The 18,521-nt window shown below is 44.8% G+C and overlaps 1 protein-coding gene across 9 annotated transcripts in view; it reads left to right on the top strand.

The window, feature by feature from the left end:
- SHANK3 (SH3 and multiple ankyrin repeat domains 3) overlaps positions 1 to 18,521 on the top strand; it is a 521,647-nt gene that overhangs the window by 333,492 nt on the left and 169,634 nt on the right. For all 9 annotated transcript variants that reach the window (XM_077264301.1, XM_077264298.1, XM_077264303.1 and 6 more), the window contains 3 exons: positions 10,836 to 10,913; positions 16,494 to 16,560; positions 17,777 to 18,110. In XM_077264301.1, coding sequence (XP_077120416.1) covers positions 10,836 to 10,913; positions 16,494 to 16,560; positions 17,777 to 18,110 — 479 coding nt within the window. The remainder of the gene's footprint in view (positions 1 to 10,835; positions 10,914 to 16,493; positions 16,561 to 17,776; positions 18,111 to 18,521) is intronic.

Genomic DNA, 18,521 nt, shown 5'->3' with positions numbered 1-18,521 from the left:
CTGTCTGTCTCGGAAATCCCGCCTTGCTGATTGGTCGAGGCCAGCCGGCCTCAACCAATCACCGACGGGCACAGTCTGCCGCGAATTCTGGAATCATCATTGTCCTCCACTGCTGTCAAGTGCCGCCATTGTGTAGGGTGTGTGCCTGCGTCTCCCTGTATGGGCGGCATCTCCCTGTGTTTCTATCTTAGAATGGGTCGTAAACGAAAATACGCCAATGAGGATGACAGAAAAGCAGCAGCAGCAAGAAAACGACAACATCGGGAACAGGAGACACCACAACAAACTGCCGCCAGACAAGCCCAGGATGCGGAATCTCACAGACAACGTCGCCAACAGGAGACACCACAACAAACTGCTGCTAGACAAGCCCAGGATGCGGAATCTCACAGACACCGTCGCCAACCGGAGACACCACAACAAACTGTTGTACGACAGGAACAACATGATCGCCAAATTCATAAACAACGAATGCTCTACCAACTAAGGCACGACCAGGACAATATTCAACAACTTGCACATTACGTAACAGACAATGAAAGTACAATTCATGAACACTACTGTGGGAATATGAATGCAATTTGCTCTAAATGCGACTCTCTGAATTTCATTGATGAAAAACCATCTGACAATCAGTTTACTCAATGCTGCCAAAAAGGAAAAGTTATGCTACCGAGACCTCACTACTCAGATCTGTTTGAGCAGTTAATGAAAGGAATGCATCAACACAGTAGAAATTTCATGGAAAATATCAGAAGCATCAACAGTTCTCATGCGTTTGCTTTATTCGGTGCCAACATTGCACCGCCCCCTGGATTCGGACCGTATTGTTTTAAAATTCACGGCCAGATCTACCACCGCACTGGAACACTTCACCCAGAAATAGGACAACCACCAAAATTTGCACAATTATACATCATTGATACAAATGAGGCTACAGAACAAAGGATGAACCTAAAAGAAAACGAAAAGTGTGATGCTGAACTGATGAACCAAATTGCTGTACATTTACAAATTGCATACATATTCTAGAATACCCGATGCGTTAGAATCGGGCCACCATCTAGTATATATATATATATATATATATATATATATATATTATATATACATACATACACACTCAATATTGATGTTGCAACACGAAGAAGAAAAAGTCATGGACTTGGGCATGTTAGTTTTATGCAAGGTATGAAACAATGGAAGCATCATTTTCAAAACATCTTGATTTATTCAGTATTGAGTATGAATACCACTCACAAAAATACTAGAAGTTACACTACTTGGCTACTATCAATAAAGTTATTAGCGGTTGTCTGCGGAATTTTCTGCTGGGCTAAGTGCATTTAGGCATGCAAATCAAAGTGCAGCTTCTTGCATCTCTCTTTGCAAGTGCCCACCAGTGACATTAATAATAATCTTTATTTTTATATAGCTATAACATATTCCGCAACGCTTTACAGGTTTGCGCACATTATCATTGCTGTCCCCGATCGGGCTCACAATCTAAAATCCCTATCAGTATGTCTTTGAATGTTCATATGTACTTGATGGGAGACAAGTCCGGAGATGCTGCACACGATGGTAGCAGGTTTAGGCCACGCAGGCTGCTCACAGAAGCACAATCAACATGCAGTCTGGTGTTGTCATGTTAAAAAACAGCTCCTGGGACACTTTGGAGAAATCGATATACCATGTAACGCCAAGATGCTAGTGTGCCTGGAATGAAGACTAGAAGGGTCCAGGTATCGTAGATTATTCCACCTCACACCATAATCGCAGAAGAAGGACTGGTGTGATGTTCTCTCATAAAGGCCTCTTCATGTCGTTGCCCATGTGGTCACTAGACTAATCTTTGACTATCCAAGAGCAAATCTGGAGACATCACTGAAAAGGACAGACTTTCATTCCAGCCTCCATTGTTATCTCTCTCTGCATCATGGTAGCTTTTGAGAGTGGTCATGCGAGGACAATGCAACACTGGTATCTGTACTTTTGGCTTGTAGCCCAGTGTCATGAAAACAACTGTAGACGCTGTTTGATGCCTAAAGGCCCCGTCACACATAGCGAGATCGCTAGCGAGATCGCTGCTGAGTCACAAGTTTTGTGACGCAACAGCGAACTCAGTAGCGATCTCGCTATGTGTGACACGTACCAGCGATCAGGCCCCTGCTGTGAGATCGCTGGTCGTGTCGGAATGGCCTGGACCTTTTTTTGGTCGTTGAGGTCCCGCTGACATCGCTGGATCGGTGTGTGTGACACCGATCCAGCGATGTCTTCACTGGTAACCAGGGTAAACATCGGGTTACTAAGCGCAGGGCCGCGCTTAGTAACCCGATGTTTACCCTGGTTACCAGTGTAAAAGTAAAAAAAAACAAACACTACATACTCACCATCTGATGTCCGTCAGGTCCCTTGCCGTCCGCTTCCTGCTCTGACTGAGTGCCGCCGTACAGTGACAGCACAGCAGCACAGCAGTGACGTCACCGCTGCGCTCTGCTCTCACTGTACGGCGGCACTCAGTCAGAGCAGGAAGCAGACGGCAAGGGACCTGACGGACACCGAAAGGCGGGTATGTACTGTTTGTTTTTTTTGGTAACCAGGGTAAACATCGGGTTACTAAGCGCGGCCCTGCGCTTAGTAACCCGATGTTTACCCTGGTTACCCGGGTGCTGCAGGGGGACTTCGGCATCGTTGAAGACAGTTTCAACGATGCCGAAGTCGTTCCCCTGATCGTTGGTCGCTGGAGAGAGCTGTCTGTGTGACAGCTCCCCAGCGACCACACAACGACTTACCAACGATCACGGCCAGGTCGTATCGCTGGTCGTGATCGTTGGTAAATCGCTATGTGAGACGGGGCCTTAAAGCCCCCGTCTCACTAAGCGAGATTGCTAGCGAGATCGCTGCTGAGTCACAGGTTTTGTGACGCAACAGCGACCTCAGTAGCGATCTCGCTATGTGTGACACGTAGCAGCGACCAGGCCCCTGCTGTGAGATCGCTGGTCATGTCGGAATGGCCTGGACCTTTTTTTGATCGTTGAGGTCCCGCTGGGTAGCACACATCGCTGTGTTTGACACCTTACCAACGACCTCGTTGACGACTCAGACACTGAATCGTCATAATAGCTCCCATGTGACATCGTTGTACAGGTCGCTACAGGTCGCTGGTGAGATGTCAAACAGTGAGATCGCAGCAGCGATCATTGGAAGATCTCACTGTTTGACATCTCACCAGTGACCACATAGCGACGCAGCAACGATCCCTGACAGGTCGTATCGTTGTCGGGATCGCTTTAGCGTCGCTAAAGGCCCCGTCTCATATAGCGAGATCGCTGCTGAGTCACAAGTTTTGTGACGCAACAGCGACCTCATTAGCGATCTCGCTATGTGTGACACGTACCAGCGACCAGGCCCCTGCTGCGAGATCGCTGGTCGTGTCGGAATGGCCTGGACCTTTTTTTGGTCGTTGAGGTCCCTCTGACATCGCTGAATCGGTGTGTGTGACACGGATTCAGCGATGTCTTCACTGGTAACCAGGGTAAACATCGGGTTACTAAGCGCAGGGCCGCGCTTAGTAACCCTATGTTTACCGTGGTTACCAGCGTAAAAGTAAAAAAAACCAAACAGTACATACTTACATTCCGGTGTCTGTCCCCCGGCGCTGTGCTTCTCTGCACTGTGAGCGCCGGCCAGCCGGAAAACACAGCACAGCGGTGACGTCACCGCTCTGCTTTCCGGCCGCTGTGCTTACACAGTGCAGAGAAGCAGAACGCCGGGGGACAGACAGGGGAAGGTAAGTATGTAGTGTTTGTTTTTTTTTACTTTTACGCTGGTAACCAGGGTAAACATCGGGTTACTAAGCGCGGCCCTGCGCTTAGTAACCCGATGTTTACCCTGGTTACCTGGGACCTCGGCATCGTTGGTCGCTGGAGAGCTGTCTGTGTGACAGCTCTCCAGCGACCACACAACGACGAAACAGCGACGCTGCAGCGATCAGCATCGTTGTCTGTATCGCTGCAGCGTCGCTGTGTGTGACGGGGCCTTAAGTGAGACGGGGCCTTAATTAAGTGAGACGGGGCCTTTAGGGTACTGTCACACTCTGCAACTTTCCAACGATCACGACCAGCGATACGACCTGGCCGTGATCGTTGGAAAGTCGTTGTGTGGTCGCTGGGGAGCTGTCACACAGACAGCTCTCCAGCGACCAACGATGCCGAAGGCCCCGGGTAACCAGGGTAAACATCGGGTTACTAAGCGCAGGGCCGCGCTTAGTAACCCGATGTTTACCCTGGTTACCATCGTAAAAGTAAAAAAAAAAAAAACAGTACATACTTACATTCCGGTGTCCGTCAGGTCCCTTGCCGTCTGCTTCCCGCTCTGACTGAGTGCCGCCGTAAAGTGAAAGCACAGCGGTGACGTAACCGCTGTGCTCTGCTCTTACTTTCCGGCCGGCAGTCAGTCAGAGCGGGAAGCAGACTGCAAGGGACCTGACGGACACCGAAATGTGAGTATGTACGTTTTTTGTTTTTTTTTTAACTTTTACGATGGCAACCAGGGTAAACATCGGGTTACTAAGCGTGCCCCTGCGCTTAGTAACCCGATGTTTACCCTGGTTACAAGCGAACGCATCGTTGGATCGGTGTCACACACACCGATCCAACGATGACAGCGGGAGATCCAGCGACGAAAGAAAGTTCCAAACGATCTGCTACGACGTACGATTCTCAGCAGGGTCCCTGATCGCTGCTGCGTGTCAGACACAGCGATATCGTATGGATATCGCTGGAACGTCACGGATCGTACCGTCGTAGCGACCAAAGTGCCAATGTGTGACAGTACCCTTAAGGTACCGTTACACTAAGCGACGCTCCAGCGATATAGACAACGATCCGACCTAAACTAGATCGCTGGAGCGTCGCTGTTAGGTCGCTGTAGAGACGTCAAACACAGCAACTCCAGAACGATGCAGGAGCGATCCAGTGACGTAACGGCGACTCACTTATTGTTCACGCTCCATGTAAAAACATTGCTGACATCGTTGCTTTTGCTGTCAAACATAACGATACACGCCGATCTAGCGACCAAATAAAGTTCCAGACTTCTAGCTCCAACCAGCGATATAACAGCGGGATCCAGATCGCTGCTGCGTGTCAAACTCAACGAGATCACTATCCAGGATGCTGCAACTTCACAAATCGTTGTCGTTCTCGTTGATAAGTTGTTTAGTGTGAAGGTACCTTTATGCTTGGTTTGTGACATCCACTTTCACATGGCGCATTGAATGGATCACTGTGCATTTTTTTAGTCTGACGTCTGTGCGGAGGTGCACAACTGTTCAACTTTTGTCATTCCAGTTTGTCATTGTTCTCCCAGCCACTGGGACACACAGCATTGTACAGTGCTGACAACATCTTGACCTACGCACGTTGCCATTTGTGAAAAAGCGAAGTCTCTCCTTTCCAAGGATTCTTTCTCAGTTTGCAACAAGTGGCAATAACTAGCATGTCAATGTACAGTAGACATCGCCCAATCATCCTGCAAGACTGGTTCAAAAAATGTGCTTTCAATCTGTCTTGTATGCTCCTTCCACGTGCCACAGATTGGAGCAAGGTGCTTGAAAATGTGATCATTTGCAGATCGTAGCGACTCCTGCTACTTTCCCGATTTTCATAACATTATGGCTTGTCCTTGGTGTTGCAATTTCAGTGTTGTGGAGTGTGTTTGCTTTTGTGTAGCCACTGAAAAGTATATGATTTACAATAGCTGGGTATTTCTAGTTCTTCACTCCGATTCTTCCATTTGTGTCATCAAGCCTATCTTTCCCAGGACTCCTCTAGTCCTCTACTCATGCCGCTGCTGTGTAGCCGCTGGAGATCACAGTTGGAAACACAACCACCACTGAGCACTATGCTATGTAAAACAGCTGAGTGAGCTCCAATGTTTCCCAAACTGAATGGGGAAAGCTTCCTTGTAATCAGTTTTCTGTAGAATCACAAAGGGATTTTTACTCATCAGCTTACAGTGGTGCAGAAATGGATTTAAACTGAATGCAAGCGTTGCCAAAATCACTCCAGTTTTACATGTCTGACATTCATGGTCTGAATATGGACTACAGTGTCCAGAAAACCTGAAGGTCTCCTGACCGAAGTCACCAGCCTCGTAGGCATACATAAGGCTGTTGAGTTTGGGTCAACGGACCCGCAGCCAATCCGGACATCACGGTACATAGATTGTCAGGCTTTGTGAAAATCTCCTGTGTTCCAACATATAGAATATTCTCTAAGTTTTTCCATTTGGATAGATTTGTCTTTGAGGTCCATGCTGTCAGACTCTACCTCCCCTTCTCCATGCGAGTGGCGGTGGTGTATCGTCCTCCCGGCCCCTGTCATCAGTTCCTGGATCACTTTGCCACCTGGCTTCCACACTTTCTCTCCTGTGACACCTTATCATGGGTGATTTCAACATCCCCATTGCTTCTCCCCTCTCCCCATCTGCTTCTCACCTTTTATCTCTATCCTCCTCTTTCGGCCTCTCGCAGCATACTAACTCTCCAACACATGAAGATGGAAACTCCCTTGACTTGGTCTTCTCCCGGCTTTGCTCAGTGGACAATTTCACAAACTCCCCTCTCCCGCTCTCTGACCACAACCTTCTTTCATTCTCTATCAAGAACTGCCGTCCCGCTCAGGTCACCCCCACTTTCCACACTTATAGAAACATACAGGCCATTAACACCCAGAAACTTATGAAGAACTTGCAGTCCTCATTGGCCCCAATCTCCTCCATCTCATGTCCTGATTCTGCTCTGAAGCATTACAATGAAACCCTGCAAAGTGCCCTGGATGAAGCTGCACCTCCTATACATAGAACAACTCGGCACAGACGGCGACAACCGTGGCACACGCTGCAAACACGTTTCCTGCAGCGGTGCTCCAGGTGCGCTGAACGTCTGTGGAGAAAATCGAATCTACCCGAAGATTTCATCCATTATAAGTTCATGCTAAAAACATACAACTCTGCCCTTCACCTCTCCAAACAAACCTATTTCAACACCCTCATCACCTCACTGTCAAATAACGTCTCTTTGACACTTTCCAGTCCCTACTCAACCCAAGAGAGCAGGCCCCAACCACAGATCTCCGTGCTGACGGTCTGGCCAATTACTTCAAAGAAAAAATTGACCACATTCGACAGGAAATCATCTCCCAATCTCTTCATACCATGCACTGTCCTCCCTCCCCCACTGCATCTAGTTCACTCTTTGACTTTGAACCAGTTACAGAAGAAGAAGTAATCAGGCTCCTTGCATCTTCTCGCCCGACTACTTGCACCAGTGACCCCATTCCGTCACATCTCCTCCAGTCCCTTTCCCCGGCTGTCACCTCTCTCCTAACAAAAATATTCAACCTTTCTCTCACTTCCGGTATTTTTCCCTCCTCATTTAAGCATGCCATCATACATCCATTACTTAAAAAACCATCCCTCGACCAAAACTGTGCCGCTAATTATAGACCTGTCTCTAATCTTCCCTTCATCTCTAAACTCCTCGAACACCTGGTCTACTCCCGTCTTACCCGCTATCTCTCAGATAACTCTCTTCTTGACCCTCTTCAATCTGGCTTCCGCTCCTTACACTCTACTGAAACTGCCCTCACTAAAGTCTCTAATGACCTACTAACAGCTAAATCTAATGGTCACTACTCCATGCTAATTCTCTTGGATCTCTCCGCAGCATTCGATACTGTGGATCATCAGCTCCTCCTCACTATGCTCCGCTCCATCGGCCTCAAGGACACCGTTCTCTCCTGGTTCTCCTCCTATCTCTGATCGATCCTTCACTGTATGTTTTGCTGGTTCTTCCTCCTCTCGCCTTCCCCTTACTGTTGGGGTTCCTCAAGGATCAGTCCTAGGCCCCCTGCTCTTCTCCTTGTATACTGCCCATATTGGACAAACAATCAGTAGATTTGGTTTCCAGTACCATCTCTATGCTGACGACACCCAATTATACACTTCTTCTCCTGTTATCACGCCAACCTTTTTAGAAAACACCAGTGATTGTCTTACCGCTGTCTCTAACATCATGTCCTCCCTTTATCTGAAACTGAACCTGTCAAAAACTGAACTCCTCGTGTTCTCTCCCTCTACTAACCTATCTTTGCCTGACATTGCCATCTCCGTGTGTGGTTCCACCATTACTCCAAAGCAACATTCCCGCTGCCTTGGGGTCATACTTGATTCTGAGCTTTCATTCACCCCCCACATCCGATCACTGGCTCGCTCTTCTTATCTGCATCTCAAAAACATTTCTAGAACTCGCCCTTTTCTTACTTTCGACTCTGCAAAAACTCTTACTGTTTCACTTATTCATTCCCAGTCTGGACTATTGTAACTCTCTACTAATTGGCCTCCCTCTTACCAAACTCTCCCCCCTCCAATCTGTCCTGAATGCTGCTGCCAGGATCATGTTCCTCACCAACCGTTACACCGATGCCTCTACCCTGTGCCAGTCATTACAATGGCTACCTATCCACTCCAGAATCCAGTACAAAACTATTACCCTCATCCACAAAGCACTCCATGGCTCAGCACCACCCTACATTTCCTCTCTGGTCTCAGTCTACCACCCTACCCGTGCCCTCCGCTCCGCAAATGACCTCAGGTTGGCATCCTCAATAATCAGAACCTCCCACTCCCGTCTCCAAGACTTTACACGTGCTGCACCGATTCTTTGGACTGCACTACCTAGGTTAATATGATTAATCTCCAATCCCCACAGTTTTAAGCGTGCCTTAAAAACTCATTTGTTCAGATTGGCCTACCGCCTCAACGCATTAACCTAACTATCCCTGTGTGGCCCATTCAAAAACAAAACAAAAAAAAAAACATAATCAGGTTCCTCGCATCATGTTCTCATACACTTTATGCAGTCAATAGCACTCTGTGTCTGTACTGCTACATACTTAGGCTGTTAACTGGTTCATGCAACTTTACATGAACACCCGAGCCTTAAACTATGGCTGGTCCAAATAACTAAAGCAATTGTTACCATCCACCTCTCGTGTCTCCCCTTTTCCTCATAGTTTGTAAGCTTGCGAGCAGGGCCCTCATTCCTCCTGGTATCTATTTTTTTTTTTTGCTAATCTTCTCTGTATCGTTCCAATCTTAGTATATGTGCTACCTAAATACCTATACTGAACTGTGATTTCTGTTATGCTGTAATGTCTATTGTCTGTACAAGTCCCCTCTATAATTTGTAAAGTGCTGCGGAATATGTTGGTGCTATATAAATAAAAATTATTATTATTATTATTATTATTTGTCTTCTTTGATTATGTACCAATTTTGATTTAGTCTTTCAAATACTGATGCAAATAAGGAAAGTGGCCTAAATCTGAACCAAGTATGGCATAGTTCCCAAACCTTGCTTCAATGTTTGTAGTATTTCTATTATGGAAATTCAGAAGTGTCCATTCTTGCATTATCACTTTCCTTGAAATACACCAAGATGGCATAAGAAAAAATATGTGCACTGCTCTAGCAGGATTGTTATTATATGGGTCTTCATAACAATATACTAAAACGTGTTATGAGAAAGTAGATTCCTTAAATAAATTTGTGAAAATGTAAGGGTGGTCGCATTAGGGATCCACTGTAGGTGCAGAGTTGAACCTTGAACCTTCACAAACCACCAATCAATGCTCTTTGATCCAAATGTAGAAAAACTTCTATTTATGCATTCTTATTTGCCCAAAAGGCAGAAAAAAAACCCAATTTATTTCCTGACCACAAATAAAAAGTAACCTTTATTACTCTTAGGAAGATAAGCCATGTATATTATTGATCTCTACATTCATTGTGTTTAAAAACCCAGGATCCTGTGTCAGGAACAGTTATAATAATGTATTAATATATGGTATTAATCAGGGGATTACAGTTAATATGTGATCTTTTCCGAACAGAGCGGAAACCACAGCCTGCTTAGGTCGTCTCATTTCTTTCCCAGACATTTCTAAATTTGGTATCACCACTGACTCAACATCATGTTATCAAAATGTTTCACTGATCATAGGCTTCATCAGGGGGTTGAGTTTTAAGAGTGAACCTTAACTCTAAGGGCTCACTTACATGAGCGAATAAATTGGATGAGTTCAATCTGATAAAAAATCGGACTTCTCTTTGCCCAGTGTTACACTATGGGGCAGTGGATATCTGTGATTAATTTTCTCATCCTGACACGGCATGTGAAAACAATCGCATGCTGCGAATATCGGATCACATGCACCTGTACAAGTCTATGGGGGAGTGTGAAACATCGCACTGCACTAAGATATCACCCAAGTGCAGTGCGATTCCAGCGGACACCGGCAATAGAGTAGATGGAGAAATTCCTGTCTCTGTCTTCTCTGCCCCTGCGCTGCCATTCTCGGAGCACAGAGCGCTGACACTCGTCTTACTCTCGCCGCAGAGCAAGAGCCGAGGGTCAGTAGCATGTGGCATCCGATGACTCCAGATTTACACTTTTAAATGTCATAACATAGAAGCTATATATATGCAGAAATAAAATATTGGGAAGACGGAGCACTTTGTAATACAACCCATGTATTTGAAAAGATATAATTGTTATCCAAAGAAATAACAGTCCTAGTCGTGAGTAACCTTATTTGCAACAGTTGTAAGCAGCCTATCCGTGCAACACATGCTAGGGCTGATTTTGGCCCTGCTCATTGTTTTTGTTACTACATTTCATACTTATGTTCAGAAAATCACGGCTGGGCAGTGCTGCTTGTGCATCAGTAATTTTGCATCTATCCTTACCTGACTCTGTTTCTTCCTAGGAGAGCTGTGCTCGGGTCCTTCTCTTCCGTGGAGCAAGCAAAGAGATTAGGAACTTCAACAACCAAACAGCTTTTCAAGTAAGGACAATTACTGCTATAAAGCATGGGTGAATCCGCGGAAACCTTTCTAAGCGTTCTTAAATAAGCTATCCGATACCTGGCAGAAGCGCTGAATGGACAGCATCAGCTGTATTGTATTGTTCTTCGCAGTGGGAAAAGAAATCATTAGAAAGTATTGATAGAATTGTTAGACTCTAGTTCCATTCGAAGCCTGAAAATTTCGGTGTGACTGCAGTCTACCATAATATCGACCTCTCCAATCCATCTCCGAGGCCGATCTGTAGAACACTGGCTAACTTCCGGATCACAGCACCCAGTCCAACAAGTGGATCCCCTGACCGCAGCTAAGTGCTGTATATGAGGCAGTAAGCTAAGGCCAGGAGCTGGACGCTCTGGCTGAGGATGACGATCTGAGCATAGATTGAACGAGATAATGACATTGTCATACCTTTGTGTCCATTTTTCTTTTCATTTATCAACCATTAACATTATCAAAACATTCAAAATCAAAACATTATTGGACTGATGCAGACGCGTTCACCTTTGTTTGACTCTCATAGTCAGTAATAGGATTAGGTAGAAATGCTGGAAACTAAGTTAGCTCTCTAAGAGATACCAATCTTATGATTTCTTTCTTTTCTCAGTTAATGTTTTTCTCCTCGTGGTTTTGCAGCAGTTTCCAAATGTTACGTAAATGTGATTATTGTTAAATGTCATTCTCTTTTTGTGATTATAAAAACATTTTCCTAGTTTGCTTTACAAATACAATATTTGTTTCGATGTGTGTTTTCTAGTGACTTATACTATAATTGCCATTTTAACATGAAGTAACATAATATATAGCATTGCAGGTTTAGGAGCATTTTTGTCAGGTATTAAATGATAAAAAGTCTAGAACCGATATTGGAAATAGCTTAAAAACACCAGGGGCCAATTCATTAAGACTGGCATTTTGGCATTGTATATGTGCTGTAGATGTGCTTTATTCATTAAAGGGTCACCAGGTTTGTCCTATATGAGGTAAGACCACCACCTTTCAGCCCTCATATATTCTAATATGCCGTATATCTGTCCCCACCCTGATCTGCAAGACAAGAAAAAGACCTTATATAATACTCACCCGCGGGGCGGTCCGGTCTGATTGATGTTGCTGGTCGTGATCCGGTGCCTTGTCTTTTCTTGCCCTTCTCTGCTTTGTGTGGATGACATGTCCTATGTCATCCACTCAGGGCCCCCGGCATTGCTGTTCTGCGCAGGCGTTCTTCTCACTGCTCAGTCGAGGACAGAGTAAAGTACTGCAGTGCGCATGCGCCGGCGCTCTTTGATCTTTTCCTGCGCATGCGCAATGCAGAACTTTACTCTGCCTTCGGCAGAGCAGAATGAAGTACGCCTGCTCAGGAGTGCGATGTTGGGCACAGTGTGGATGCCGTAGGATGCGTCATTCATATGAAGAAGGGAAGGAGGATGGTGATCGCAAGAAGAGATGAGGCAACGGATCAAGATCAGCAACACCCATTTGACCTGTCCACCACTTAGGTGAGTATAATAAAAGGCCTTTTTCTTGTCTTACAGGCCGGATTGGTGGCTTATATACAGAATATTAGAATGCTGAATATGAGGCCTTACAGGTACTGGCCTTACCTCATATGGGAAAACCCTGGTGACGCGTTCCCTTTAATAGGGGCACATCTTTTAATGAGTCAGGCCCATCTTACAACTCCTGTGCGTCTCCATCAGAAATATTACTCCATTTAGGGACATTTCTGGCATAATTTGGATTAATTTGCCTGACATTCTTTACCTCGCCCCATCCTACCCAATATTCGCCCGCTTCAGCACAGCTGGCCAGGAGTGGTGTAAAACTGGCAAAACTCAAATATTTGTGTTTATGAGCATTTCCTCAATAATATCCATAGGTTTACATTTGGTAGGCTTATGCCTGGATTATTGTCTTTGGTAAGGGTTTTCAAAAAACATAGACATTTTCAATTTTTGACATTCTGTATTTTACTATACTCCTACTGTATTGCCCAAATATGGTGTGAATTTAGCAGAAGAAAATATGTGGCAATACTATGAGTTTTTGGTGAGGTTTTGATGCTGCACATTTTCACTGCTTAAAAATAAAGTGGATGGGATTCATAGAAATCTGCCAATGAGCTCTTTTTTTTACGTTGCGTAAACTGACCTGCGGTGCATGTTTGAAATCCGCAATATACCAATATCTCTTGTACACGAGTTTGTTTGTGCAGATTTTCCCCATAGAGTTGCATTAAATGTGGAAATCTGCAAGTAAAAAATCTCATGTGCGTTTTTTAGCATTTTTCCGCAGCGGAACTTACTAAAAACACATTTAATCCACAGATGACTGTATCAGTAAAGTTTCTTCAATGCCAGTATCGGGGAAATATAAAAAGTAAAGCAGCTTTGCTTGCAGCATGACATACCAAGAGACTAAAAATGCAACGTCAAAAACGCATGTAACCTAATTCACAGGATAGGTGCAGGAATTCTGCAACATCGAAATACTCATCATGGGAACATAGCGTTAGGCCACATTCACATGGTCAGTATTTTACATCAGTATTTATAAGCCAAAACCAGGAGAGAAACAATCAGGGGTAAAGTATAATAGAAACATATGCACCACTTCTGTATTTATCACCCTCTCCTGGTTTTGGCTTACAGATACTGATGTAAAATACTGACAGTGTGAACGTGGCCTTATAGTCCAATAAAACCCTAAAATAGATACCCAGTTCTGGCATAGCTAACATCAGATGCTCAGAAATCAGACATGACAGCAGAGTGATGGTAGTGTATGAGGGTAGCACTACGGGTTGTTACAAGGACACCCGTGATGTCCCTGTGATGAGCAGATAATCTCTGTCTATCTATATAAGCCTTTATTAATCTGGATTACTGTCAGGCTGGTGTCAGATCCCCTCCCACACTGTAACCATCTGTTGGTGATGTGTCATATATTGTTTATTTATGTGTCACAGCCTAATTGGAAGTAATTAATAGTTCATTACATGAGGAATCAATGGTGCAGTGTTTTGCCTGAAGACCTATTACTTGGGGAAGTCCTCTTGAATTTGGTATTTGCAAAATGAATGCAGGTATATGTGCACATTAGATGCATTTACAAGTATTTGAAGATCACCACTGGTTTGTAATTACGCCTTCCATGGTTGTGACTAAGTCAGATGAAAGCTTTGGAGCATAAGTATGTAGATTAAAAGGCACCATCTGACCTCTGTAGGTGGAGCGCGCTCATTGCAAGGAGGATTACGTGTTACTCGAGAGCAGTTTATTTTATGAAATTAAATACCTAGAAATTAGGAGACTGCTTAAAACTCCTTAAGATCACGGTCATGGCCTGCTGCCTTCTGTCACATCTCATAGGTGAGGAGCAGTGTGATAGTCCTGCTGTTCCAGAATCCCTATGACAACACTTCCTGTCTTGTGATCATGGAGTCATTAGGGTGGTCACGAGTGGAACTATTGAGCTTAATGCCTTGTAAGATCTGCCTGATGACTGTCTACACACTTAGGAATTAAGGAGGTGCGCTAACCCTAACTACATTTTATAGATATGATTATTTTTTTAATTTGTTAGTAAGCCCATCACGAACATCTAAAAAAATGAAGCCTGCATAGTGCGCTCGTGCTGTATTATATGGCTATTACAAGGATTTTAACCCCTTCACCCCTGGGTGATGTTCAATTTTTTCGCTTTTGTTTTTTCCTCCCCTTCTTCCAAGAGCCGTAACTTTATTATTCCATCCAGTAGCCATATGAGTGCCTTTTTTTTTTGCACGACGCGTTGTACTTTTGAATGACACTATTTATTTTATCTTGTGATGCACTTGTAAACGCAATTGCAAAAAAACAATTCCACAATTGTTTTTTGGGTTTTTTATTTACCATGTACACTATATGGTAAAGCTGACCTGGCAACATGATTCTTCAGGTCAGTACGAGTATGCAGATACCAAACATGCATGGTGTTTTTTTTTTTTATTTAAGTGGTGAAAAAATTCACTTTTTTCACTTTGTACTGTATTTAATAGTCCCCTTGTCCCTTAGCACTGTTATGTATAGCTAAAGTAATGATCTCCTATGAATGCCAGCCATGGGACGGCATTCACACAGGAATCACAATGACAGGCACGAAGGTCATTAGCAGACCCCCTGTTGTCATGACAACCCACCGAAATGTTCACGTCACCAACGCGCCTGTGGGCGGGTGGAATGACGTGCTCACTGCCAGCAAGTCAGAGATTCACAACTGCGTTAAACAGGTTAAGAGCGGCAGGCAGAGCACCACTCCATCTGCGGCTGTTAAACACACATGATGACTGATTAATTCAGCCGTCATGTGCAGTGAAAGATGCAGACTCAGGGTGTGTGAGTCCGCATCAAAGGCATGGACACAAAATATGATGTACATATATGTCAATGGTCATGAAGGGTTTAAGTTTGGTAATTGGAGAACATCCATACACATCTGTATGAGCTGAAGAAAGGACATACCCATACATTGTAGGCTCAACAGTGGCACACACAGACTTACCACCAGTCTATCTTTTGACTTTCGCAGAGTACAGTGTCTGTGGTGATATCATGGTCACATGATCATGATGTTAACAAAGGTCCTGAAGTCCCGTAGAGTACAAGACCTGTGGTGACATCACGGTCACATGATCGTAATGTCATCAAAGGTCCTGAAGCAGTCTCCACATCTGAAGCTTCATTGATAATGCTATTAGCAATGAAGCTCCTGCCATGGACGCTGGGGGCCCCCAAAGGAGTGTGGGCCCTGGGGAATTGCCCAGTCTTGTCCCTAATGCCGGCCCGGACAATATGGTTGTAATAAGAAATGAGGCCTCTGCATGGAACTGCAATCTGTTAGCCAAAGTGAAGAGCCCCTAAAAAGATTCACCTGATTACAGCTAGGGCTCCTGACTGGTTTCTATGGGCATTTTTTTCTACGAACTGTGATAAAGGGATCCTAACAGCTGATACATGCTGCCTTCTCACCTTGAGTTATAGATCTCTTCCTGCCTGTCACTCCAGGGTAGTGGGCTTGGAGAAGTTGCGGGGACCCTCATGTGTGACTAGTCTCTTGTGCGGCTCAGTCCTTGGTGGCTGTTAAAGTATTTTTTCTCTTAAACGCCGCAGCGCATCAGAGTTAACCATAGGTGACTGAGATCATACAGCTCCTGATAAATGCTGCCTCTGGATCGGGCCGCATGTATCAGCTGTCAGTTCTCATTAATGATGCACAGAAACAAAAAGCATCCTGAACTTGAAATAGAGTAATAGATTCTCTGGAAACAGGGAACTCTTAATAAAGCGTGCAAAAAATAAAAAGACAGCTTAGATGTTTTGAGCTTTTAGTCATGGCATATAGTTAAAAACTAGGTGAGAAATTGGCGCCTGTAGTGTGCGGTGTCCAGACCAGGTCCTGAGACCCCCTCCATGCTCTTTGTTACTTCTGATGCCTGTACATTCCCATCCTGCACTGTATATTGATTGTTTTCTAGGATTGTTCTTATAACTCTTGCGTCTTCTCCTTTTCTTTAATCACAGGTTGCTATAATTGCAGGAAATTTCGAACTTGCTGAAATCATCAAAACTCACAAAGAGTCCGACATTGGTAAGAGGCACGAGCTTGCCAGAAGGCAATGTGATCTCAGATTGTGGTGTAGTCCCTCTGATTCCCATAGCATCCTCTTCTTGTGAAAATAAAGCTAAAATGATCTCATTGCTTGTTTTGATTCATGTCTTATCATGCTTTTTGTGATTGTGTCGTTTTCCTAGATGTAGATACAATTTAGGTCTTGCAAAGTATTCATGTGCGGTACCACTTTTTTTCACAACATCTAAAACTGCCTCAACCCCAAACCATGAGAATTTTATAAAACATTCACTGTTTCACGTAATACACTGTGACCTGGACCTGCACATGTTCTACACCCCTTGTCTCATTTTCAGTCTTCCCTCTTTGATGTTGTCCTTCTCTTTTTCTCTTGCACTTTATGTCTTACGTCTGATTCAGACGTCCATCCAATATTTTTCACAGATAGTACACAAACACATTATAGGCTGTTCCCATGGCTGTGTTTTTCCTGATCGAGTGGCCTGGAAAAGAAAAGTGTCCATTATTGTTTCAAGTCACAAATCAAACTTGCTAATGCAAGTCTATGGGTCCATGAAAAATGATTGACAGCCCACTGGTGGCATCACTATACAGTCTTTGTGCTGTCTGTGATTAACTGCTTCAGGACCACCCATTGACTTTCATTTAAACACCCTGGCGGTCCTGCTCCTACTCTACAGTAAAATGTTACTCTACTCTCGAATATTACTACATAAGATTGCAGCTACACATTTGTAAGAGCAGTATGGTGGCTTTCAGCCAAAGACGAAATTCCCATAGAGAAGGCAGAGACGGTTTATTACCCTCAGCGCCTTCCCTGTCTCTGTATACACAGTGGTAAACAGGTGGTGTGTGCACAATAATAAGCAGCGCGGAAGGCGCTTCCTCCTCCATCATGTGATCGCTGTATATAGGGACGGAGCAGGAGCTGCTGGGCCATAGGACACCCAGACTCCTCTGTTATGCAGCCAGGAGGCTACATTTTCCCTGTAACTGAGGATAATATACAAGCCTCATGTATCAGGAAAGAAGTCTCAAACATTTCCCGAAAATGTGCCTTGTCAGGAACGGGAATAAATGACCCGGTTTTGAACTGGTTAACATTGTAATGGGTAGGAAAATGTTTGCAGGCTTCGGACGAAACACTGATGGTAAAAACTGCTAATGTACTTTTGGCTGATGAGAACTTTCTCTCCCGTTTCTCTTTCACCAGTGCCTTTTCGGGAGACTCCAAGTTATACAAAACGCAGACGTGTTGTGAGCTGTGTGGGTCTCTCATCGCCGCGTTTCCTACAGCGCTCCGCCAGTGACAACAACCTCAATTCAGATGGGGCTCATTACTCTCCAGTGCCGTCGCTCCGTGGTCTGCCCCCTCAGCTGCTCATCCGGGGTCCTGACACCCCCGGAGGGGCAGCTGTGGGGGACAGTAGCCTCGCAAGCACTGCCAGCTCCCGCAGCACACACAGCCGCTCCCCATCATTGCATCGTGCAAGAGAAGACAGAGATACCGACAGCCACACTCTGCGAAGGGGAAGGGGAAAGAGCAGGTAAATGATTCATTATTGAGTTCGGTGGCAATTGTAGAACTGTTCAATATGCCTCCCCTAGCGGTGACTCCAGGCCGGTGCAATGTTACCATAATTTTACATATTTAAGAGAGTCTGTCACCCGCAAAATTCATTTTAAACTATCTATACAGTGATCTTGGGGGCTTTGCCACTATTGATATACTAGCACTGGTATAGTACCTGAGAAAATATCTTTTAATTTGAATGCAATTGAGGAGACTTTAGGGCACCGTTGGCTTGGCCAAGTGTTCCCCATTTTGCATGTTGGGGTCTTCCCCTGGTTCTGATTCATGGCTGCACTCAGGGTGCACCAAAGCCCCTCATTTGTACACAAATTAAAAGTTCTGTTCTCAGGTGCTTATACGTGTAAGAGCTCGCTCACACGACAGT

This window comes from Ranitomeya variabilis, chromosome 5 (genome assembly GCF_051348905.1).
Source record: "Ranitomeya variabilis isolate aRanVar5 chromosome 5, aRanVar5.hap1, whole genome shotgun sequence".
Lineage (NCBI taxonomy): Eukaryota > Metazoa > Chordata > Amphibia > Anura > Dendrobatidae > Ranitomeya > Ranitomeya variabilis.
This window is presented reverse-complemented; position numbering and strand designations above follow the sequence as displayed.